Below are 23,883 nucleotides of genomic sequence, written 5' to 3'. Positions count from 1 at the left end.
GGGTGGGGGGGGGGGGGGGTGGGGGGGGGGGGGGGTGGGGGGGGGGGGGGGTGGGGGGGGGGGGGGGTGGGGGGGGGGGGGGGTGGGGGGGGGGGGGGGTGGGGGGGGGGGGGGGTGGGGGGGGGGGGGGGTGGGGGGGGGGGGGGGTGGGGGGGGGGGGGGGTGGGGGGGGGGGGGGGTGGGGGGGGGGGGGGGTGGGGGGGGGGGGGGGTGGGGGGGGGGGGGGGTGGGGGGGGGGGGGGGTGGGGGGGGGGGGGGGTGGGGGGGGGGGGGGGTGGGGGGGGGGGGGGGTGGGGGGGGGGGGGGGTGGGGGGGGGGGGGGGTGGGGGGGGGGGGGGGTGGGGGGGGGGGGGGGTGGGGGGGGGGGGGGGTGGGGGGGGGGGGGGGTGGGGGGGGGGGGGGGTGGGGGGGGGGGGGGGTGGGGGGGGGGGGGGGTGGGGGGGGGGGGGGGTGGGGGGGGGGGGGGGTGGGGGGGGGGGGGGGTGGGGGGGGGGGGGGGTGGGGGGGGGGGGGGGTGGGGGGGGGGGGGGGTGGGGGGGGGGGGGGGTGGGGGGGGGGGGGGGTGGGGGGGGGGGGGGGTGGGGGGGGGGGGGGGTGGGGGGGGGGGGGGGTGGGGGGGGGGGGGGGTGGGGGGGGGGGGGGGTGGGGGGGGGGGGGGGTGGGGGGGGGGGGGGGTGGGGGGGGGGGGGGGTGGGGGGGGGGGGGGGTGGGGGGGGGGGGGGGTGGGGGGGGGGGGGGGTGGGGGGGGGGGGGGGTGGGGGGGGGGGGGGGTGGGGGGGGGGGGGGGTGGGGGGGGGGGGGGGTGGGGGGGGGGGGGGGTGGGGGGGGGGGGGGGTGGGGGGGGGGGGGGGTGGGGGGGGGGGGGGGTGGGGGGGGGGGGGGGTGGGGGGGGGGGGGGGTGGGGGGGGGGGGGGGTGGGGGGGGGGGGGGGTGGGGGGGGGGGGGGGTGGGGGGGGGGGGGGGTGGGGGGGGGGGGGGGTGGGGGGGGGGGGGGGTGGGGGGGGGGGGGGGTGGGGGGGGGGGGGGGTGGGGGGGGGGGGGGGTGGGGGGGGGGGGGGGTGGGGGGGGGGGGGGGTGGGGGGGGGGGGGGGTGGGGGGGGGGGGGGGTGGGGGGGGGGGGGGGTGGGGGGGGGGGGGGGTGGGGGGGGGGGGGGGTGGGGGGGGGGGGGGGTGGGGGGGGGGGGGGGTGGGGGGGGGGGGGGGTGGGGGGGGGGGGGGGTGGGGGGGGGGGGGGGTGGGGGGGGGGGGGGGTGGGGGGGGGGGGGGGTGGGGGGGGGGGGGGGTGGGGGGGGGGGGGGGTGGGGGGGGGGGGGGGTGGGGGGGGGGGGGGGTGGGGGGGGGGGGGGGTGGGGGGGGGGGGGGGTGGGGGGGGGGGGGGGTGGGGGGGGGGGGGGGTGGGGGGGGGGGGGGGTGGGGGGGGGGGGGGGTGGGGGGGGGGGGGGGTGGGGGGGGGGGGGGGTGGGGGGGGGGGGGGGTGGGGGGGGGGGGGGGTGGGGGGGGGGGGGGGTGGGGGGGGGGGGGGGTGGGGGGGGGGGGGGGTGGGGGGGGGGGGGGGTGGGGGGGGGGGGGGGTGGGGGGGGGGGGGGGTGGGGGGGGGGGGGGGTGGGGGGGGGGGGGGGTGGGGGGGGGGGGGGGTGGGGGGGGGGGGGGGTGGGGGGGGGGGGGGGTGGGGGGGGGGGGGGGTGGGGGGGGGGGGGGGTGGGGGGGGGGGGGGGTGGGGGGGGGGGGGGGTGGGGGGGGGGGGGGGTGGGGGGGGGGGGGGGTGGGGGGGGGGGGGGGTGGGGGGGGGGGGGGGTGGGGGGGGGGGGGGGTGGGGGGGGGGGGGGGTGGGGGGGGGGGGGGGTGGGGGGGGGGGGGGGTGGGGGGGGGGGGGGGTGGGGGGGGGGGGGGGTGGGGGGGGGGGGGGGTGGGGGGGGGGGGGGGTGGGGGGGGGGGGGGGTGGGGGGGGGGGGGGGTGGGGGGGGGGGGGGGTGGGGGGGGGGGGGGGTGGGGGGGGGGGGGGGTGGGGGGGGGGGGGGGTGGGGGGGGGGGGGGGTGGGGGGGGGGGGGGGTGGGGGGGGGGGGGGGTGGGGGGGGGGGGGGGTGGGGGGGGGGGGGGGTGGGGGGGGGGGGGGGTGGGGGGGGGGGGGGGTGGGGGGGGGGGGGGGTGGGGGGGGGGGGGGGTGGGGGGGGGGGGGGGTGGGGGGGGGGGGGGGTGGGGGGGGGGGGGGGTGGGGGGGGGGGGGGGTGGGGGGGGGGGGGGGTGGGGGGGGGGGGGGGTGGGGGGGGGGGGGGGTGGGGGGGGGGGGGGGTGGGGGGGGGGGGGGGTGGGGGGGGGGGGGGGTGGGGGGGGGGGGGGGTGGGGGGGGGGGGGGGTGGGGGGGGGGGGGGGTGGGGGGGGGGGGGGGTGGGGGGGGGGGGGGGTGGGGGGGGGGGGGGGTGGGGGGGGGGGGGGGTGGGGGGGGGGGGGGGTGGGGGGGGGGGGGGGTGGGGGGGGGGGGGGGTGGGGGGGGGGGGGGGTGGGGGGGGGGGGGGGTGGGGGGGGGGGGGGGTGGGGGGGGGGGGGGGTGGGGGGGGGGGGGGGTGGGGGGGGGGGGGGGTGGGGGGGGGGGGGGGTGGGGGGGGGGGGGGGTGGGGGGGGGGGGGGGTGGGGGGGGGGGGGGGTGGGGGGGGGGGGGGGTGGGGGGGGGGGGGGGTGGGGGGGGGGGGGGGTGGGGGGGGGGGGGGGTGGGGGGGGGGGGGGGTGGGGGGGGGGGGGGGTGGGGGGGGGGGGGGGTGGGGGGGGGGGGGGGTGGGGGGGGGGGGGGGTGGGGGGGGGGGGGGGTGGGGGGGGGGGGGGGTGGGGGGGGGGGGGGGTGGGGGGGGGGGGGGGTGGGGGGGGGGGGGGGTGGGGGGGGGGGGGGGTGGGGGGGGGGGGGGGTGGGGGGGGGGGGGGGTGGGGGGGGGGGGGGGTGGGGGGGGGGGGGGGTGGGGGGGGGGGGGGGTGGGGGGGGGGGGGGGTGGGGGGGGGGGGGGGTGGGGGGGGGGGGGGGTGGGGGGGGGGGGGGGTGGGGGGGGGGGGGGGTGGGGGGGGGGGGGGGTGGGGGGGGGGGGGGGTGGGGGGGGGGGGGGGTGGGGGGGGGGGGGGGTGGGGGGGGGGGGGGGTGGGGGGGGGGGGGGGTGGGGGGGGGGGGGGGTGGGGGGGGGGGGGGGTGGGGGGGGGGGGGGGTGGGGGGGGGGGGGGGTGGGGGGGGGGGGGGGTGGGGGGGGGGGGGGGTGGGGGGGGGGGGGGGTGGGGGGGGGGGGGGGTGGGGGGGGGGGGGGGTGGGGGGGGGGGGGGGTGGGGGGGGGGGGGGGTGGGGGGGGGGGGGGGTGGGGGGGGGGGGGGGTGGGGGGGGGGGGGGGTGGGGGGGGGGGGGGGTGGGGGGGGGGGGGGGTGGGGGGGGGGGGGGGTGGGGGGGGGGGGGGGTGGGGGGGGGGGGGGGTGGGGGGGGGGGGGGGTGGGGGGGGGGGGGGGTGGGGGGGGGGGGGGGTGGGGGGGGGGGGGGGTGGGGGGGGGGGGGGGTGGGGGGGGGGGGGGGTGGGGGGGGGGGGGGGTGGGGGGGGGGGGGGGTGGGGGGGGGGGGGGGTGGGGGGGGGGGGGGGTGGGGGGGGGGGGGGGTGGGGGGGGGGGGGGGTGGGGGGGGGGGGGGGTGGGGGGGGGGGGGGGTGGGGGGGGGGGGGGGTGGGGGGGGGGGGGGGTGGGGGGGGGGGGGGGTGGGGGGGGGGGGGGGTGGGGGGGGGGGGGGGTGGGGGGGGGGGGGGGTGGGGGGGGGGGGGGGTGGGGGGGGGGGGGGGTGGGGGGGGGGGGGGGTGGGGGGGGGGGGGGGTGGGGGGGGGGGGGGGTGGGGGGGGGGGGGGGTGGGGGGGGGGGGGGGTGGGGGGGGGGGGGGGTGGGGGGGGGGGGGGGTGGGGGGGGGGGGGGGTGGGGGGGGGGGGGGGTGGGGGGGGGGGGGGGTGGGGGGGGGGGGGGGTGGGGGGGGGGGGGGGTGGGGGGGGGGGGGGGTGGGGGGGGGGGGGGGTGGGGGGGGGGGGGGGTGGGGGGGGGGGGGGGTGGGGGGGGGGGGGGGTGGGGGGGGGGGGGGGTGGGGGGGGGGGGGGGTGGGGGGGGGGGGGGGTGGGGGGGGGGGGGGGTGGGGGGGGGGGGGGGTGGGGGGGGGGGGGGGTGGGGGGGGGGGGGGGTGGGGGGGGGGGGGGGTGGGGGGGGGGGGGGGTGGGGGGGGGGGGGGGTGGGGGGGGGGGGGGGTGGGGGGGGGGGGGGGTGGGGGGGGGGGGGGGTGGGGGGGGGGGGGGGTGGGGGGGGGGGGGGGTGGGGGGGGGGGGGGGTGGGGGGGGGGGGGGGTGGGGGGGGGGGGGGGTGGGGGGGGGGGGGGGTGGGGGGGGGGGGGGGTGGGGGGGGGGGGGGGTGGGGGGGGGGGGGGGTGGGGGGGGGGGGGGGTGGGGGGGGGGGGGGGTGGGGGGGGGGGGGGGTGGGGGGGGGGGGGGGTGGGGGGGGGGGGGGGTGGGGGGGGGGGGGGGTGGGGGGGGGGGGGGGTGGGGGGGGGGGGGGGTGGGGGGGGGGGGGGGTGGGGGGGGGGGGGGGTGGGGGGGGGGGGGGGTGGGGGGGGGGGGGGGTGGGGGGGGGGGGGGGTGGGGGGGGGGGGGGGTGGGGGGGGGGGGGGGTGGGGGGGGGGGGGGGTGGGGGGGGGGGGGGGTGGGGGGGGGGGGGGGTGGGGGGGGGGGGGGGTGGGGGGGGGGGGGGGTGGGGGGGGGGGGGGGTGGGGGGGGGGGGGGGTGGGGGGGGGGGGGGGTGGGGGGGGGGGGGGGTGGGGGGGGGGGGGGGTGGGGGGGGGGGGGGGTGGGGGGGGGGGGGGGTGGGGGGGGGGGGGGGTGGGGGGGGGGGGGGGTGGGGGGGGGGGGGGGTGGGGGGGGGGGGGGGTGGGGGGGGGGGGGGGTGGGGGGGGGGGGGGGTGGGGGGGGGGGGGGGTGGGGGGGGGGGGGGGTGGGGGGGGGGGGGGGTGGGGGGGGGGGGGGGTGGGGGGGGGGGGGGGTGGGGGGGGGGGGGGGTGGGGGGGGGGGGGGGTGGGGGGGGGGGGGGGTGGGGGGGGGGGGGGGTGGGGGGGGGGGGGGGTGGGGGGGGGGGGGGGTGGGGGGGGGGGGGGGTGGGGGGGGGGGGGGGTGGGGGGGGGGGGGGGTGGGGGGGGGGGGGGGTGGGGGGGGGGGGGGGTGGGGGGGGGGGGGGGTGGGGGGGGGGGGGGGTGGGGGGGGGGGGGGGTGGGGGGGGGGGGGGGTGGGGGGGGGGGGGGGTGGGGGGGGGGGGGGGTGGGGGGGGGGGGGGGTGGGGGGGGGGGGGGGTGGGGGGGGGGGGGGGTGGGGGGGGGGGGGGGTGGGGGGGGGGGGGGGTGGGGGGGGGGGGGGGTGGGGGGGGGGGGGGGTGGGGGGGGGGGGGGGTGGGGGGGGGGGGGGGTGGGGGGGGGGGGGGGTGGGGGGGGGGGGGGGTGGGGGGGGGGGGGGGTGGGGGGGGGGGGGGGTGGGGGGGGGGGGGGGTGGGGGGGGGGGGGGGTGGGGGGGGGGGGGGGTGGGGGGGGGGGGGGGTGGGGGGGGGGGGGGGTGGGGGGGGGGGGGGGTGGGGGGGGGGGGGGGTGGGGGGGGGGGGGGGTGGGGGGGGGGGGGGGTGGGGGGGGGGGGGGGTGGGGGGGGGGGGGGGTGGGGGGGGGGGGGGGTGGGGGGGGGGGGGGGTGGGGGGGGGGGGGGGTGGGGGGGGGGGGGGGTGGGGGGGGGGGGGGGTGGGGGGGGGGGGGGGTGGGGGGGGGGGGGGGTGGGGGGGGGGGGGGGTGGGGGGGGGGGGGGGTGGGGGGGGGGGGGGGTGGGGGGGGGGGGGGGTGGGGGGGGGGGGGGGTGGGGGGGGGGGGGGGTGGGGGGGGGGGGGGGTGGGGGGGGGGGGGGGTGGGGGGGGGGGGGGGTGGGGGGGGGGGGGGGTGGGGGGGGGGGGGGGTGGGGGGGGGGGGGGGTGGGGGGGGGGGGGGGTGGGGGGGGGGGGGGGTGGGGGGGGGGGGGGGTGGGGGGGGGGGGGGGTGGGGGGGGGGGGGGGTGGGGGGGGGGGGGGGTGGGGGGGGGGGGGGGTGGGGGGGGGGGGGGGTGGGGGGGGGGGGGGGTGGGGGGGGGGGGGGGTGGGGGGGGGGGGGGGTGGGGGGGGGGGGGGGTGGGGGGGGGGGGGGGTGGGGGGGGGGGGGGGTGGGGGGGGGGGGGGGTGGGGGGGGGGGGGGGTGGGGGGGGGGGGGGGTGGGGGGGGGGGGGGGTGGGGGGGGGGGGGGGTGGGGGGGGGGGGGGGTGGGGGGGGGGGGGGGTGGGGGGGGGGGGGGGTGGGGGGGGGGGGGGGTGGGGGGGGGGGGGGGTGGGGGGGGGGGGGGGTGGGGGGGGGGGGGGGTGGGGGGGGGGGGGGGTGGGGGGGGGGGGGGGTGGGGGGGGGGGGGGGTGGGGGGGGGGGGGGGTGGGGGGGGGGGGGGGTGGGGGGGGGGGGGGGTGGGGGGGGGGGGGGGTGGGGGGGGGGGGGGGTGGGGGGGGGGGGGGGTGGGGGGGGGGGGGGGTGGGGGGGGGGGGGGGTGGGGGGGGGGGGGGGTGGGGGGGGGGGGGGGTGGGGGGGGGGGGGGGTGGGGGGGGGGGGGGGTGGGGGGGGGGGGGGGTGGGGGGGGGGGGGGGTGGGGGGGGGGGGGGGTGGGGGGGGGGGGGGGTGGGGGGGGGGGGGGGTGGGGGGGGGGGGGGGGGGGGGGGGGGGGGGGGAGGGGGGGGGGGGGGGGGGGGAGGGGGGGGGTTGGGGGGGGGGCGGGGGGGGGGAGTCCATAACATCTGGAGTGCCAAAGGTTCACCACCACGGGACTAGATGACCCACATGGAACCATAGAGTTGGAAGAGACCCCAAGATCTATCAAGTCCAACCTGCTGCAATGCAGGAACACACACAGCCCCTTCCAACTCTATGATTCTATGAAGAGCGTTCCAGCGTATCCAGGAACAGACCTGCACCTTGAAGGCCGGCAGCCACAACTGCCCCAGAACCCCAAATCATTGCATCTCTGTTTCTAAACCTCTAACCCCAACAGAATTGCCCTGAAACTACAAGAGAACAAAAGGTTACTTGAATTCCCATCCAAGAAGCAATGTTTCTGTTCTAGCCCAGAATTCAGACAGCCCTGCCATTTCCTAAGGGGAAAGCAGCCTGTCCAACATCCACCCCGACCCTTTGCTGCCACCCCGGCCCCCAAATGGAGAGGCTGGAGCCTGTCTGCTACCTTGAAAGAGAGATCTCCGTTCTCCTCCAAGAGCTGGTTCATTTTCCGGTCCGTCTGGCCCTTGTCGGTTTTCAGATCTTGACACTGCTTCAAGGCCTCGTGCAGGCGCATGAGGAGACTGAGGGAGAAAGACAGGCGCGGCTCTCAACAGAAGCAAGCCCAGGGGAGGGGGGGAGGGAGCCATGTTGGGATGTTACGTCAGAGGACAACGGCAGAATCTCAGAGCATCTCAAAGACGAATGCAGGCAGTTGCCTGGACTCAGATGCAGAACCTCCCAATGCAGGGCTCTCAGAAGTGGCTCCTCACGAGGAAGCAGAAACTGACCACACTGTTCCGCCAGAGCAGGCTACTCATGAGGAAGTTTCAGGCAGCAGAATCAGCTACCAGCCCTTCCTCAGCTGACACCACAGGCTGAGAGAACTCCCACGGTACTCCATCAAGTCCTGTGATGAGCCAGCTGGGGAAAGGAGGCGGAGACAGCAGCAGTTACAGAGCCAACGGAAGAGTGCCGCCAGGGGTGGCCCAACAGCAGAGCCTGCATCGGAAGAAGACCAACTCCTTGCAGGATCTCTGCTGCAGCAATCAAGCCTCTCCACAGAAGCCCTGCTTGGAGCTTGGCTCTGCCTGGGTGGAAACGGCGTCATGCAGTGGTTAAGAGAGTGGGACTAGTACCTGGAAGATCCAGATTCAAATCCCCGCTCTGCAATGGAAGTCTGCTGGGCGTAGAAGGTTAAGAGCTTGTGTATCTAATCTGGAGGAACCGGGTTTGATTCCCAGCTCTGCCGCCTGAGCTGTGGAGGCTTATCTGGGGAATTCAGATTAGCCTGTGCACTCCCACACACGCCAGCTGGGTGACCTTGGGCTAGTCACAGCTTCTCGGAGCTCTCTCAGCCCCACCCACCTCACAGGGTGTTTGTTGTGAGGGGGGAAGGGCAAGGAGATTGTCAGCCCCTTTGAGTCTCCTGCAGGAGAGAAAGGGGGGATAGAAATCCAAACTCTTCTTCTTCTTCTAAACTTGGGCCAGTCACTCTCTCTCAGCCTGACTAACCTCACAGGGTTGTTGTGAGGATGAAGTGGAAAAGAAGGGAATGGTGTAAGCCATTTGGGAGTCCCTTTTGTGGGAAAAGGTGGGGTAGAAATGGAGGCGAGCAGGTGGACAGGGTGGGGGTGCGCGTGAGGGGCCGATCGGAAGCATCAAGGAAGGCAGCCTGGGAAATACCTTTCGTTCCTCTCTCGGAGCTCCTCCAACTCCTTGGGCTCCACCTGGTCAGCCGCTTGTCTCTCGAGTCGAGTCAGGCGGTCGATCCGCTGCTTCATGACCAGCATCTGTGTATCTGGAGCAGAACAGTCACAAAGAGAGTAGCGGTGAGCAGCCGAAGAAGCGCCATTTCACTCCCGGCCACCGAGAAACCAGGCGGAACGCTCTCATTTTTTGCAAACGGTGTCATAGCCCAGCAATGGCGAACCTTTTCGAGGCCGAGTGCCCAAACTGCAACCCAAAATCCACTTATTTATCGCAAAGTGCCAACACGGCAATTTAACCTGAATGCTGAGGTTTCAGTTTAGAAAAAGCAGTTGGCTCCAAGGCATGCGTTACTCGGGAGTAAGCTTGGTGGTAGTCGGTGGCTTTGCTTTGAAGCAACCGTGTAACTCTTCGAACGGGTGAATCACAATCCTAGGAGGGTTTACTCAGAAGCAAGCCCCATTGCCGGCAACCAAGCTTACTCACGCTTTGGTTCTTCGCATGAAAATCAGTGGGGTTTAACAGCGCTTAACAGGGTTACCTACACTGCTTCCCCAAAACTAGGTCTTAGGTTTAATGCTAATAATTGAGCCCAGCGGCCCAGGCCTGCCTAGATATGTGTGTGTGTGTGTGTGGGTGGGTGGGTGGAGCGATTCCCCCCCACATGACGAACCCACAGAGAGGGCTCTGAGTTCCACCTCTGGCACCTGTGCCATAGGTTCGCCACCACAGTCATAGCCAGCTTGAATGTACAGGATGAGAGCTAGAGGAGTGGACCATCTGGCCAGTGCTCTGACCAACGAGCTCTCCAGACAGCAGCCCATTCAGCCAAGCATTGTCCACTCTGACTGGCAGCCGCTCTTCAAGGTCATCCACGATCAAATCTATATGCCAAGCAGGGCCCCTGCCAACTGAGCTGCAGCCTCTCCCCCTGAAGTCTGAAGGCAGCCACTGGACACGAAGCAGGAGGGGGGCTGTACCCTTCTCTATGCTGACACCGCAAAGCAAAGCTTCTGCCGCTGGATCGCTCTCCTCCAAGCAAGCCACTCTGAGAGGACAATTCAGAGCTCCCTGAACGCAGGCCTGGCCAGCTGGGTGTTGTGGTTAAGAGCAGGGGGATTCTAATCTGGAGAACCAAGTTTGATCCTCCACTCCTCCACTGGAACGACAGAGTTTCAGTGGTGGACTGGATTTGTTTCCCCACTCCTACCTATGAACCTTGCGGGGAGACCTTGGGCCACTCGTGGTTCTCTAGGAGTTCTTGTAGCCCTGCCTGCCTCACAAGAAGAAGAAGAAGAAGAAGAAGAAGAAGAAGAAGAAGAAGAAGAAGAAGAAGAAGAAGAAGAGGAAGAGGAGGAGGAGGAGGAAGAGGAGGAGGAGAAGAAGAAGAGGAAGAAGAGGAAGAGGAAGAGGAGGAGGAGGAGGAGAAGAAGAAGAAGAAGAGGAGGAGGAAGAAGAGGAAGAAGAAGAAGAAGAAGAGGAAGAAGAGGAGGAAGAGGAAGAGGAAGAGGAAGAAGAGGAGGAGGAGGAGGAGGAAGAAAAGAGGAAGAAGAGGAAGAAGAGTTTGGATTTATATCCCCCCTTTCTCTGCTGCAGGAGACTCAAAGGGGCTTCCAATCTCCTTGCCCTTCCCCCCTCACAACAAACACCCTGTGAGGTGGGTGGGGCTGAGAGAGCTCCGAGAAGCTGTGACTCGCCCAAGGTCACCCAGCTGGCGTGTGTGGGAGTGTCCAGGCTAATCTGAATTCCGCAGATAAGCCTCCACAGCTCAGGCGGCAGAGCTGGGAATCAAACCCAGTTCCTCCAGATTAGATACACGAGCTCTTAACCTCCTACGCCACTGCTGCTCCCCACAAGGTGTCTGTTGTGGGGAGAGGAAGGGAAAGGAGTGAGTGAGCTGTCTGGAGTCTCCTTACAGGAGAGGAAGGCAGGGTATCAATCCAAACGTTTCTTCTTTTCCTCCTCAGAAGGGTCAATAACCCAGCAAGACAAGAGGGTTGCCACAACTGCCCCGAAGACAAAAACCCGCAGGGAACGGCTCACCTTTCTCATCAAGGAGCTTGCGATTCTCCGCCAGTTCACGCTCCAGGTCATCCCGGTTCTCCCTCTCAGCCTCCAGCTGCTTCTTCAGCCTCCGCATCTGAAACTGGGGCGTCTGCATGATGTCACCCATGGGGGAGGGAGAGGACCTGCAAAGCGGCACTGGTCAGTTGCTCCCTAAGAAACATGCGACGAATGGCCTCTCTTAAGGCTCTCGGTGAAATTCCCGCCATATTTATCACAGGGCAACGATTCAGATTTGATAAGTTCTGGGGTGTTGTGGGGTTTCCAGGCTGAAGAGGCCAGACACAGATCCTCTGAAGAGGCCAGACACAGATGCAGGCGAAACGTCAGGAGAAAATGCTACTGGAACATGGCTGTACAACCCGGAAAACCCACAGCACACTAGAGATTCCAGCCGTGAAAGCCTTCGACAACAAATGGTAGAATTCACTGCCATCAGATGTAGTGATGGCCACAAGCACAGATGGCTTTAAAAAGGGCATTAGATTTCACGGAAGATGGGTCCGTCAATTGGTACTGGAATGCTACTGGAACACGGGCATACAGCCTGGAAACTCTACAACACTCAGATTATGAATGAATAGCGTGCGCCCTTTAAGAGCTTTCAAAGGTTGGACCGAAAAAGCACGTGACGCATGTGTGCTGCTCAGCGGCTTCTGTATATTATACAATCTAATTAAACATGCAAGCATGCATAAAATACAATTTTCAATCATACTTTTTCGCTTTCATTACAGGCAACCCCTTTGGGAGAGTTCCAGCGATATTAGTCCATTCCGCTGGATCCATTCGGTTCATTATTACAAGGATACAGTCTTTGTTATTGTCTTCCGTTCTTTCTATGCTTTTCCCATATCAATTGTTACAAGAGTTATGGATATATTCCCGAGATATTATTCTCAGGGTGCAAACTTATTCACCACTTCCACGACTGAAAACATTTGTAACCTCCCTCCGGAGTCCGTTCATGGATGGCGATTAAAGGAGCCTTGCCTCCACTTCGGAGTGTTCATTAAAGCAGAAGCTACGCGCGTTAGTTTAGTTTTTCGAATGCCTTCCTCAGCGCTCCATCATTTCATTATTCCCGTAACGTCTTACATTATCGCATCGTATATTTGCAATCACCCCAGTGATTCCGGCCATGAAAGATTTGGATAAGCTCTATTAAGAAATTCATAGCCAATCTGGAAGAACATAAGGAAGAGCCTGCTGGATCAGACCAGACTCCATCTAGTCCAGCACTCTGCTACTCGCAGTGGCCCACCAGGTGCCCTTGGGAGCTCACATGCAGGAGGTGAAAGCAAGGGCCTTCTGCTGCTGTTGCTCCTGAGCACCTGGTCTGCTAAGGTATTTGCAACCTCAGATTAAGGAGGATCAAGATTGGGAGCCATACACTGAATTCTCCTCCATCAAGCTGTCCAAGCCCCTTTGAAAGCTATCCAGGTGAGTGGCCATCACCACCTCCTGTGGCAGCATATTCCAAACACCAATCACATGTTGCGTGGAGAAATGTTTCCTTTTATTAGTCCTAATTCTCTCCCCCCGCCAGCATTTTCAATGCCCCCTGATTTTAGTATTGTGAGAAAGAGAGAAAAATTTCTCTGTCGACATTTTCGACCCCATGCATAATTTTATAGACTTCAGTCATATCCCCCCTCAGACGTCTCCTCTCCAAACTAAAGAGCCCCAAACAATGCAGCCTCTCCTCATGAGGAAGAGGGAAAGCCAATGGCCACCAAACAGCTCGAGAACCATGTCAGCTCAGTGGCTCCAACAGAATGTCATGAGGGATTTGTAAAGGATTCAATGGTGTTGATGAGCGGGTCAGCCGCCTGGCCTTGACTACATTCCACAACCCGGGCGATGGGCCAGCTTCTGCCGCAGAGACCTTATCTCTGCGAGGGAGATGAGACCTCCGTTCCCATGGGAATCCGGGAGGGGGGATGGGATGGACAGAGTTATAACCTGTGCCTCTGGCGGGAGACCTTATTCCTGCCACGGCGTGTACGTGAGCTTTCTAAGATGTCTGAATAAACGGTCTTTTACACCCAAAAAGCCTTTTATTTCTGCTTCTATGGAATTCCATACATTGTGGCAGGAATAAGGTCTGAGATCGGGTGACAGCCAGCCCCAATTGGGAGGGGGAGAGAACAGTGCGCGGAATATCCCGTAAGGCAGCTCCACCCCCCTCCCCGGGTAGGCGCGAAAGCGCATCAGCCAGTTTATTGGTTTTTCCGGGGAAAAAATGGACAGTGAAAGAGAAACGAGAAAAGAAATCGGCCCAACGGAGTTGCTTCGCGGACATCTTGAGGGGGGTGGAGAGGGCGGCCAAGTTCTTGTGATCCGACCAAACTTGAAAGGGGTGTTTAGCCCCCTCCAACCAGTGGCGCCAAGTGGAAAGTGCTACTTTGATGGCCGCAGTCTCTTTATCCCCTACAGTCCAGTTGAGCTCAGCACCGGAGAATTTCTTTGATAAATAAGCACACGGAACCAGCCTATCATCTTTATTTCTCTGCAACAGGGCTGCACCAAGCGCTTTGTCCGAGGCATCCACGTGAACCACAAACGGGCGATCTGGGTCAGGGTGTTTCAGGATAGGTTCGGTAGTAAAAGCTGATTTTAAAAGCTGAAAGGCTGTCTGACATTCTTTAGACCAGGAAAGGGGGGTCCCGGGCTTGGCAGCCTGTGGATCTTTACCCTTAGTGCGTAAGAGGTCTGTGAGTGGGAGAGTCAGTTCAGCGAATTGGGGTATAAAGTCACGATAGAAATTAGCAAACCCTAGGAAAGATTGGAGTTCCTTTCGATTGGTGGGGGCAGGCCATTGGAGGACTGCATCAACCTTAGCAGGATCCATTTTTAGCCCCTCGGGAGAGATCCGGTAACCCAAATAGTCGATAGAGGTTTGGTGGAAACAGCATTTAGAAAGTTTGGCAAAGAGGGAGTTGTTGAGCAAGCGTTTCAATACTTCCCGAACCAATGCTTCATGCTCCTCCATGGTTTGTGAATAAATTAAAACGTCATCTAAGTACACCACTACTCCCTTGTATAATAAATCATGGAGAACTTCGTTGATAAGGGCCATAAAAGCTCCGGGGGCCCCACTTAACCCGAATGGCATTATTAAGTACTCAAACTGTCCAAATTTCGTGTTAAATGCAGTCAAATGTTCATAGCCTTCCGCAATTCTGACCCTGTAGTAAGCTTCTCTCAAGTCCAACTTAGTAAAAATGCGTCCCTTGCCCAATGCATCTAAAAGGTCCTTGATTAATGGCAAAGGGTATTTATTGGACAGGGAGACCGCATTGAGTCCTCGGTAGTCTGTGCAGAGCCGTAAAGATCCATCCTTTTTTTTACAAACAATACAGGAGCAGCATGTGTGTGTTTGGTAGCCCGCCGTATGAACCCGCGAGCGAGGTTCTTGTCTAGGAAGGCACGAAGTTCCTTCTCCTCATTGGGACTCATGCGGTAGATTCTACCTTTGGGCAGTTGCGCCCCTGGCTGTATTACGATTTTGCAGTCAGTGTCTCTATGGGGTGGCAATTGATCGCATTCTTGCTCCTGAAATACTCTGGCTAAATCCTGGTAAGCTGGTGGAATGCCGGTAGAATCGGAAGCAATTAGAGCGTGCATCGCTGATGAAGCCGGGGGGGGGGGGGGTATGTCAGGAGAAGCCGAGTTTTCCCCCCAATTCATGTGTTCTCCGCAGGGAGGGTCAGTGAATTCTAAGATCCTTTCTTTCCAAATGAATTTTGGTTCATGCAACAACAACCATGGCATGCCCAGAACTATGGAGTGTTTGGCCACTGGCGCCAAAATAAAACTAATTTTCTCCCAATGGTCAGCGCAGCGGAGGAGAACCGGTTGCGTTTTGAACTGGGCCGGTCCTTCGATCCCGAGAGGGCTGCCGTCCATTTGGGTGAACGGTATGGGCTTAGCCAGGGGGACTCGGTCTAGACCTAGTTCCTCCGCCACCTGGGGCCGCATTAAACAATGGGAGCACCCAGAATCTACAAGGGCCGAGGCTATAATACGAGTATGCTTAGCGGGGTTGGCCAGAAACGCTTGAATCGTAATGGGAGCGCTGCCTTCACTCACCGCATCTGGAGTCGAACCCATATCCATGGGGGCTGAAGAGAGGCAAACAGCTGCTTCCCCCTCCTCCGGGTCGCCTTCTGTAACTCCCTTAGACGAGCCCGTTGGGGGCGGCCCGGATTTGCGTGGTGGCTTGGCAGATGGGGTGCGCGCGACCGGAGCGGTTGGCTTCTGTTTCTTCGGGCAGTTGGCGGCTAGATGACCCGGTCCTCCGCAGTAAAGACACAATCCCAGACGGCGACGGCGCTCGGAGGTGGTCTCGGTAGAGGCTGCTGGGCTTGACTTGGGGGTCGCAGCGGTGGGTTTTGGGCGTGGGTGGCCCCCGGCACGAGCGTACTCCAAACGAGACGCCACCTGGGATCCCAAGTCGATCCAATCAGCAATAGTGCGGGGGATACGAATTAGGAACACCGTTTCACGCAGTTTGCCGTCGACAGCATCCGAGAAGTATTCACATTTCATGCGCTCAGGCCACTCAGGAGGGAGTCGAGCAGCCGCCGCACGAAATTCACGGGCAAATTCTGCAAACGAGCGGTTGCCTTGCTGAATAGATTTGATGGTGCGGATGGCTTCATTTTCAGCACCCGGATCTTGGAAGCGAGCCCTTAAGGCTTGGAGGAACGCCGGCACCGTGCGAGTATCCTCATCTTGCAGATTCAAAAGAGTCACAAACCAGTCGGCTGCCGCCCCATCCAAGACGGAACCGATGTCCCGTATTTTTTCGCGTTCAGACTGGTATAAATCGTCATAGTCCTCCATGTGGGCATCGAGTTGTAGGATGAAGTAGGGAAGTTTGGAAGCGGTCCCATCGAAACGGGCAGGTATTGGAGGTCTGTAATATCCTCTCTCCACAGCCCTTGGCGCCCGCTGGGGCGGCGGTTGCGCAGGTTGAGGCAGCGGCGCAGGGGGGGCCGGAATCGGTGGAGGTGGAGGTACCAACGCCGGTGCCGCTGGTGTTCTGGTGGGAGCCGGTCCTTGGAAGGTGGCAGATGCGCGAGTAGCAGGACCCAGCAGCGTCGCCCCTCTGGCGTTGGCTGTACCAGTAACAGCGTAGACTCCAACTTGGGGCATCCTGTTCTGCTGTTTCTTCAGTTCCCTTTCCAAGGCGGCTAGCTCTCTCTCCTTGCGAGTCAATGCATCCTGGTGCGCATGCAAAGCTGCTTTCTCTCGTTCCAGTTTGGCCAGTTCGTCTCGTTGAACAGCTGCAGTTAGTTCACTTTGCGTACGCAAGGCCTGAACGCTTTCGCGTTGACGCTGTAAGTCCAGTTTGGAGTGTTCCAGGACTTTATCATGGACGGATAGGTTCTGCACATATTGCCGTTGCAGCGCGTCTTTGGCACGGTCCAATTCGAGTTGGATTTCTTTGCGCTGCTGTTCCCGGTCTCTTTGCAGGTTTTCACGCTCCTGCTGCAGCTGCTCTCGTTCCTCTTCCCATAGCTGGCGTTCACGGGCCCATGCTTCTTGGGCATCCCGTAGTCGGCCCACTTCCTCATCCCAGCTCTCTTTTGATGGGAGGGGGTATAGATCCGGGTGGGAATGCAGGCTTTCTTCGGATTCCTCTTCACCAGAACATATGACATCGTGCCCACCGGTGGCTCCACTGGGCACCTCAGGTGCAGCTGCTGATCCAGGATCTGGGGGCCACGGTGGATTCTTGGGAGCATCACCAAAATACGAGTCCAGGAATCGTTCCATGGACTCCTGCGTTGCCGCATGGAAGGTGGTCAGACCCGTCTCCTCCGTGACAGGCTGCATCTGAGGTTTGTAATCCACACGGAAACGGGCAGATATCCGATCCACAGGCGCTCGATCCATAGACAGCGCCCCAAACGACTCATGTAAGTCCACATGATCGTCTCCTCGTCCCTCGTCCCAACGGAGTAAGGGAAGACTCGTGTCGATACGAGGACGGGAAAGAGTTACCAGCGAGACCCGTTCTCCCGCCGGTTCCTCTAAATCCAGAAGGGAAAGCTCGGAGCCCTCTTTGGGGGCTACCGCACTTTCCACAGGAATATTCAACCTCTCCATGCCGAGACACCAGAGGTCCACTGCACTAGGAAGATAGATGAACTAGGATTCCTGCCACAATGTATGGAATTCCATAGAAGCAGAAATAAAAGGCTTTTTGGGTGTAAAAGACCGTTTATTCAGACATCTTAGAAAGCTCACGTACACGCCGTGGCAGGAATAAGGTCTCCCGCCAGAGGCACAAGTTATAACTCTGTCCATCCCATCCCCCCTCCCGGATTCCCATGGGAACGGAGGTCTCATCTCCCTCGCAGAGATAAGGTCTCTGCGGCAGAAGCTGGCCCATCGCCCGGGTTGTGGAATGTAGTCAAGGCCAGGCGGCTGACCCGCTCATCAACACCATTGAATCCTTTACAGGATTAGCAAAACAGCCACAGACACCCTCCCAGACACGGAGGATACAAAAACATCAAGCTCAGTGTATCCTTCGGGCGTCTAAGTCCTTCTAACCAAGATTCCAGAATGATCCATTGTCCCCTTTACTAGAGGCGTAGGGGGAGAAAATGACACCCGGGGCAACACCTGCTCTGCTCCCACCCCCTGGTGCCCCACTTAGCTGGCGGGAGTCTGCCGTGGGCTGCGGGGAGATGTGCGTGGGGGCCATTCTCCACACACAGTCATGTGACCAGCTGGCATGAGCCCGGGGACATGTGACCCAGCATGTCCCTGTGAGCGCTCCATCTCTGCCCTTTGCAGTCCCTCACATAAAATCCCAAAGATCCCTTTAAATTCCTGACTTTAAACCAGGGGTGTCGAACACGAGGCCTGGGAGCTGGATCCAGCCGCTTGAGAGGGCTTATCATTTGAGGCTGCCCCCCCCCCCCGCTCCTGATCAAGCCCCCCCAGTCACTCCCTCTCCTCGGCTCCTAACTGAATATTTGGCATCCCTTGTATAAGTAACTGCAGGAGCAAGATAATTACACCATTTGATTGCTGTACGTTAATACAGGGCAGCTGGGAAGTTAATTGGTTGATTGAGGGTGACCTTCAATGCTGCATATTATGGTGTAGCTTTTCCATGAGCCCTCTCTCTCCTCCCATTTTCCTCTCCCTTTCGCTCCTTGTCCTTATGCTGAGTGATTGTGTGCTGTCCTGTTGTATATTTTTTTCCTTGTGGGCTCATTTGTGTCGGCTTGTCTGCTTGCCGGTGCTTTTCAGCACGGGATTATTTTGTCTTTCTCTTTTTGCAAATATATATTCTTGTGGCCTGAATTTTTTATATTTAGAACTTTATCAACACTCCTTTTTGCATAACTCTGCTGCGTTTTCTCTGCTAAGGAACTGGGTAGTTTCGGTTCTTCTATCAGTAACAAATCAGTTTGGCACCGCTGCTTTAAACGATTTGGGGCCTGCAAGCACTCCTTAATGAGAACATAAGAAAGAGCCTGCTGGATCAGACCAGAGTCCATCTAGTCCAGCACTCTGCTACTCGCAGTGGCCCACCAGGTGCCTTTGGGAGCTCACCTGCAGGAGGTGAAAGCAATGGCCTTCTGCTGCTGCTGCTGCTGCTCCCGAGCACCTGGTCTGCTAAGGCATTTGCAGTCTGAGATCAAGGAGGATCAAGATTGGTAGCCACATATCGACTTCTCCTCCATCAATCTGTCCAAGTCCTTTTTAAAGCTATCCAGATGAGTGGCCATCACCCCCTCCTGTGGCAGAATATTACAAACACCAATCCCACGTTGCGTGAAGAAGTGTTTCCTTTTATTAGTCCTAATTCTTCCCCCCAGCATTTTCAATGAATGCCCCCTGGTTCTAGTATTGTGAGAAAGAGAGAGAAATTTCTCTCTTTCTCTCAGGGGCACGCATTCCAGCACCATCCATCCAGTTGTAACTAGCCTGTAACTAGCCACCAGGAAAGCAAAGGGTTAAAAAAAAAACCCAACTGTAGACAAAGCATGGCACAACTGAGCCCCCTGAGACCAAAGTACTGGAGACCTTTCAGAGCCTGGAGAAGTTTGGTGGCAAGGGCTTTGAAAGCCCCCCGCCCCCACTCCCCCTTCCAGGGGCACCGCAGATGGGGGTTGAGGAGGGGGCAGCAAGCTGCAGCCCCACTGGCTGCCGCCGCCTTGCCCCTCAAGCTCCATCAATAAAGGTTGGGCCGGGGGGTGGGGTGGCGTGGGGGCACAGCAGCTGCGGATAGCTGCGGGCAGGCCCACCAGCTGCTGTTGCCGCCCCACCCCCAGCAACCAGTCTGGAGCCGGTTGCTAAGTTTTTTATTTAATTTATTTTTTCGATTTATAAACCGCCCCATCCCCAAGGGGCTCTGGGCGGTTAACAACATTGATACAAACACAATTAAATAAGAGGTTCACAATAGTGACCACACAACAATCAATATCCAACCTGTGTTGCGCCGCCTGCATTGGCTTCCAGTTGAGTTCTGAATCATCTTCAAGGTGTGGGTGTTGACCTTTAAGGCCTTACGCGGCCTGGGACCCTCGTACCTCCGGGACCGCATTACCCCATATGTCCCCACTTGGCCTCTGCGTTGAGCAGAGGCCAATTTGCTGGTGGTTCCTGGCCCCTCAATGATGCGGCTGGCCTCCACTCGGGCCAGGGTTTTTCAGCCCTGGCCCCGCCTGGTGGAACACTCTCCCTCCAGCTGTCCGGGCCCTGCGGGATCTTGGTGAGTTCCGCAGGGCCTGCAAGACTGAGTTGTTCCGCCGGGCCTTTGGAGTGTCCAGTCACTGAGTGAGTGCCCCTTCTATTCCTCCGGTTGGAGTTCCCTTGCCATCTATGGGACCCACTTCTTCATTCTGCTCCCCCATCTTTGGGAGGGTTTTAATTGGGTTTTATTGCATGACGCCGTCTCTGTCAGTTTTATTGCTGTGTTTTAATTTTTAACTTAAGGGGGTTTGTTTGTATGGGTTGTAAGATGTAACTATGTTGTGCACCGCCCAGAGCCCTTCGGGGGTTGGGCGGTATATAAAACCCATAACTAACTAAATAAATAAACAAATAAATAAAGTACTAAAATCCATTAAAATCTATTAAAACAGTGGTTAATATAACAGTGACAGGCGTCCTATAGCCCAATTCATTAAAATCTCCCCAAAAAGAAGGAGGAGAGCCCAGACTCCTCTCTAGGAGGGTAACATAGATGTAACCAGGATTAAGATGGTAAGTGCATAAAGCGGGGGGGGGGGGGGGGGGGGGGGGGGGCCACTCAGCGACTGGACACTCCAAAGGCCCGGTGGAACAACTCAGTCTTACAGGCCCTGCAAAGTTATTTGAATCTCACCACTGGCTTGTACCCACCATGCCACGTCTGAATCCCAAAGGTGCCCGTAGCCTCAAAAAGATTGGGGAACTCAGATCTAGGACACGAGGACGCTCCTCAAGTCTGGACGGACCATGAGCACTTACTTCTGGAGGCTGGAGGATGAGGCGATCTTTTGCAGCTTCAGGAAGTGCACCTCTGACTTCTGCGGCGTAGTTTCCTCTGAGCTGCTGCTGGAGCCGGAGAAGCCTGAGGGGTGAGGGGCTGGAAGAAGGGAGCACGTGGGAAGGTCAAGTGAATTCGAGGAGTCCGAAGACGAGAAGTTGCCCCCCACCCCCACCCCGCACCACAGCATCAAACGAGGGCTGGTTCTCTACCAAGAACCCCTCCCCGAAACACTGTTCACCTTCTTTGCCCTTTTCGTGAACCAGAAACCAGCTGGTGCCGCAGCAGGTAAACCTGGGTGGCTGCATGTGACGTAGCGCCCCCCCCCCCCCCCGGGGCCAACCAACCTGCAGTAAGGCAAAGGCAAAGGGACGGGAGGCTCGGCAGCATATCCCCTGCACTTCAGTCCTGCGTGCTCACCCGGCACTTACTTTTCTTTCGAAGAAAGTTCTCCAGATTCTCACCGAGGCACTCTTCGTTGCACAGCATGAAGTTCAGGAACTTCGCCATCTCTGCCTGAGGGGGGGAGGGAGGGAGGGAGGGAGGGAGAACGAGACAGCGTGAACGACTGGGCGACTGGCCAGGGACACCCCGTGAAAGAGAACCATCCGAGACTCCCAGTCGCTACACCAACCCTTTGGAGCCTGCCGATGTCTTTGGGATTCTGCCACAGCGTGGTGGATATGCCACAAAACAGCTCCCGTGGCTTACAGTCAGTTACACAAGGAGAATCCCTGTGCTGTGGTGGCAGCTGCTGCCCAAGCAACGCTTTTAATAATCACCAAAGTCAGTCACATTTCTAATGTGAGCAGCAGTGGCGTAGGAGGTCAAGAGCTCGTGTATCTAATCTGGAGGAACCGGGTTTGATTCCCCGCTCTGCCGCCTGAGCTGTGGAGGCTTATCTGGGGAATTCAGATTAGCCTGTACACTCCCACACACGCCAGCTGGGTGACCTTGGGCTAGTCACAGCTTCTCGGAGTTCTCAATTCCCACCCACCTCACAGGGTGTTTGTTGTGAGGGGGGAAGGGCAAGGAGATTGTCAGCCCCTTTGAGTCTCCTGCAGGAGAGAAAGGGGGGATATAAATCCAAACTCTTCTTCTTCTTCTTAATGATAAGTCAGGTTTGCCTTTCGCCCTGCAAGGCTTCATTATTAGAAATGTGACTGACTTTGGAGCCAGCGTGGCGTAGTGGTTAAGGTGCACTTTAGTCTGGAGAACCGGGTTTGATTCCCCACTCTGCCACTTCAGCTGTGGAGGCTTATCTGGTGAACCAGATTAGCTTGTGCACTCCCAACACACGCCAGCTGGGTGACTTTGGGCTAGTCACAGTTCTTTGGAGCTCTCTCAGCCCCACTCACCTCACTGGGTGTTTGTTGTGGGGTGGGGGGGGGAGAGGGGAAGAACAGAAAGGAGATTGGAAGCCCCTTTGAGTCTCCTTGCAGGAGAGAAAGGTGGGGTATAAATCCAAACTCCTCGTCCTCGTCCTCCTCCATCTATTGTTGCTTGGGCAGCAGCTTCCACCACAGCATAGGGATTTCCATTGTGTAACTGACTTTCTTAAAACCCTTGGTTTGCACCATGAAAGGTGTTGACTGGTGCCCACGACCACCATATGCCAGACCACTGCTCTACACAGGAACCAGAGTCCCCAGTGAGAACACTTCATGAGTTGGCAGAAGAAAGCAGGATCCTACTATGTCATCCTGCATCTTTCAAAGCGTCATGTGAACACTTATGCTTGGCTCCAGTTCTGGTTGGCTCTACACAACAAATCCTATTTTGCTGTTTGCTGACTGTCCCACCCTCTCCATTATATTGACTCATTCTGTCATCTGCCCTGAATCCAAGTAAGAAAGGCAGACGGACCCGTCAGTAACACAAATAAATGAATCAAGGGCTTCAGGACCAAGAGGAAAACCCGGGCAGGACCCTGGGGTTGAGAAGCTGAGCTCTTAACAGACTTGATACTGGAATCTGGAGCCAAAAGAGGGTGTTTACCTGAATGTCGTACTCGACTGCGCTCCATTCCCGAGGAATCTTGTCACTCATGGAAGCCTGATAGAGCAGCAGCATGACCACCTGCAGAGAGGCAGAGAGAAAGAGAGAGAGAGAGAGAGGGAGGGGGAGAGGGAGGGAGGGAGGGAGAGGGGGAGGGAGAGGGGAGGGAGAGGGAGGGAGAGGGGGGGAGGGAGAGGGGGGGAAGGAGGGAGAGAGAGAGGGGGAGGGAGGGAGGGAGGGAGGGAGAGAGGGAGGGGGAGAGAGAGAGAGAGAGAGAGAGAGAGAGAGAGAGAGAGAGAGAGAGGCCTATGTCACGCGGCATGCAAAGGAAGGGAGATCGGCTGGCAAAATGCATCGACAGGGTGGGAAGTTTAGGGAGACGCAATGTTGCAGGGAGCCGGCACCTGGCGTCACCATCAGGCACCTGCAAGGTGTCCCAAGCACCTTCCCAAAAGCAAGCAGCGGCAGGTTCCAGGGTTCTCTCTTCCATCACAGCTTTGTCGCCACAATCACCCAGCCCATGCCAAATACGAGCCATCAGAGCCCGTGCTCAAGAGACCGAGCCATTCTCATGCGATCCCACCAACCATTTCCTCTCTCCCTGACCCCAGAGACCCCCTTCTGGCCACAGCCAGGAGCGCTGATACCTTGGATACTTCCAGTTCGTCCCCGGCTAAAAGCTTCTCCTCTGAAACCAGGCTGCGGGTGGCAGATCTGTGCTTGCAACACTCTGGAAAAAAGGGATAGGGAGAGAACAGAAAGTCCCAATTTAACCCCTGGGAAAAGGCCCCCGCCCCAGTTCTGTTACCCACAACCCCCCCCCCCCCCCACACTGGTTTAGACAGGACGGGAAGATTTTGCCCTGCTGTTTGGCAATCTGAGCCTCTTTCAGAACTACAGGTCTTTTTAAACAGCCAAGCAGGTGTCTGGTGCCAGGGTTAAAGCCCCGGGGGGTGAGGGGTGGGAAAGAAGACAGCCCACTGTTTAAACTATCCTTTCCTGATCTTCTGTGAGTTACACTTTCATCACCTCTGAACCTCTGGGCTGGGACTGACCACGAGGTGCACGAGATGCAGCAATTGGGTTATTCCAGGAGTCCCTAACCTTTCTGAGCCTGCGGGCATTCAGACGCGGCATGATGGGCGCAGCAACAAAATGGACGCCACGAAGTGGCTGCCGCAGGAGGCGGAGTCAGCCGTAAAATGGCTGCCGCAGCTTAAGCTCAGTCACACAGTGCAGATCCTCGTGCTGGGGCGGCAGCTGCCGCCGAAGCAACATATGAAAAGAATTTCACGGCCAATCGAATCTTCAACAGTCAGTAAGAAGCCATTTCTTAAAAAGACCTGGCAGGTGCCGGACAAGGTCTCTGTTGGCACCACGGCCTTGGGGACACCTGTGAGATTTCATGATCAGAAGTGGAATCAGGGTCGCAAGGGCCTGCCAGGGATTAGCTGCTTTTACTATCTCTAAGCAGCCCTTTTCTTTGCACAAGATGGTTTGGACCACGGCCATCAACAGGTCCAGAAAGAACCATTTCCCGATCTGTGCGCAAGTAAAATCCCCTCCAAGTGACTGGGTGACTCCTATCCTCCTTCCCAGAAAGTGTAAAAGGAATAAGAATCTAGCCTGCCCCTCTCCCCCCTTTCTTCCAACAATTAAGAATGCCAGAAGACGAAGAATTTGGATTTATATCTCGCTTTTCTCAATTGTAAGAAGTCTCGAAGCAGCTTATAAGCTCCTTTCCCTTCCCCTAACAGCCACCTTGTGAGGTAGGTGGGGCTAAGAGTTCAGAGAGGACTGTGAC

The 23,883-nt window shown here is 64.4% G+C and overlaps 1 protein-coding gene across 1 annotated transcript in view; it reads right to left on the bottom strand.

The window, feature by feature from the left end:
- Positions 1–23,883, bottom strand: part of NUMA1 (nuclear mitotic apparatus protein 1) — a 94,157-nt gene that overhangs the window by 28,026 nt on the left and 42,248 nt on the right. The window contains 7 exon segments of the mRNA XM_048493973.1: positions 7,062–7,383; positions 8,486–8,600; positions 10,553–10,698; positions 20,063–20,180; positions 20,513–20,597; positions 22,080–22,160; positions 22,727–22,809. Of these exon segments, the coding sequence (XP_048349930.1) occupies positions 7,062–7,383; positions 8,486–8,600; positions 10,553–10,698; positions 20,063–20,180; positions 20,513–20,597; positions 22,080–22,160; positions 22,727–22,809 (950 nt within the window).

The sequence above is a fragment of the Sphaerodactylus townsendi genome, linkage group LG04, assembly GCF_021028975.2.
Source record: "Sphaerodactylus townsendi isolate TG3544 linkage group LG04, MPM_Stown_v2.3, whole genome shotgun sequence".
In the NCBI taxonomy this organism is placed as follows: domain Eukaryota; kingdom Metazoa; phylum Chordata; class Lepidosauria; order Squamata; family Sphaerodactylidae; genus Sphaerodactylus; species Sphaerodactylus townsendi.
Note: the sequence above shows the minus strand (reverse complement) of the source record. Positions and strands in the feature narration are given on the sequence as shown.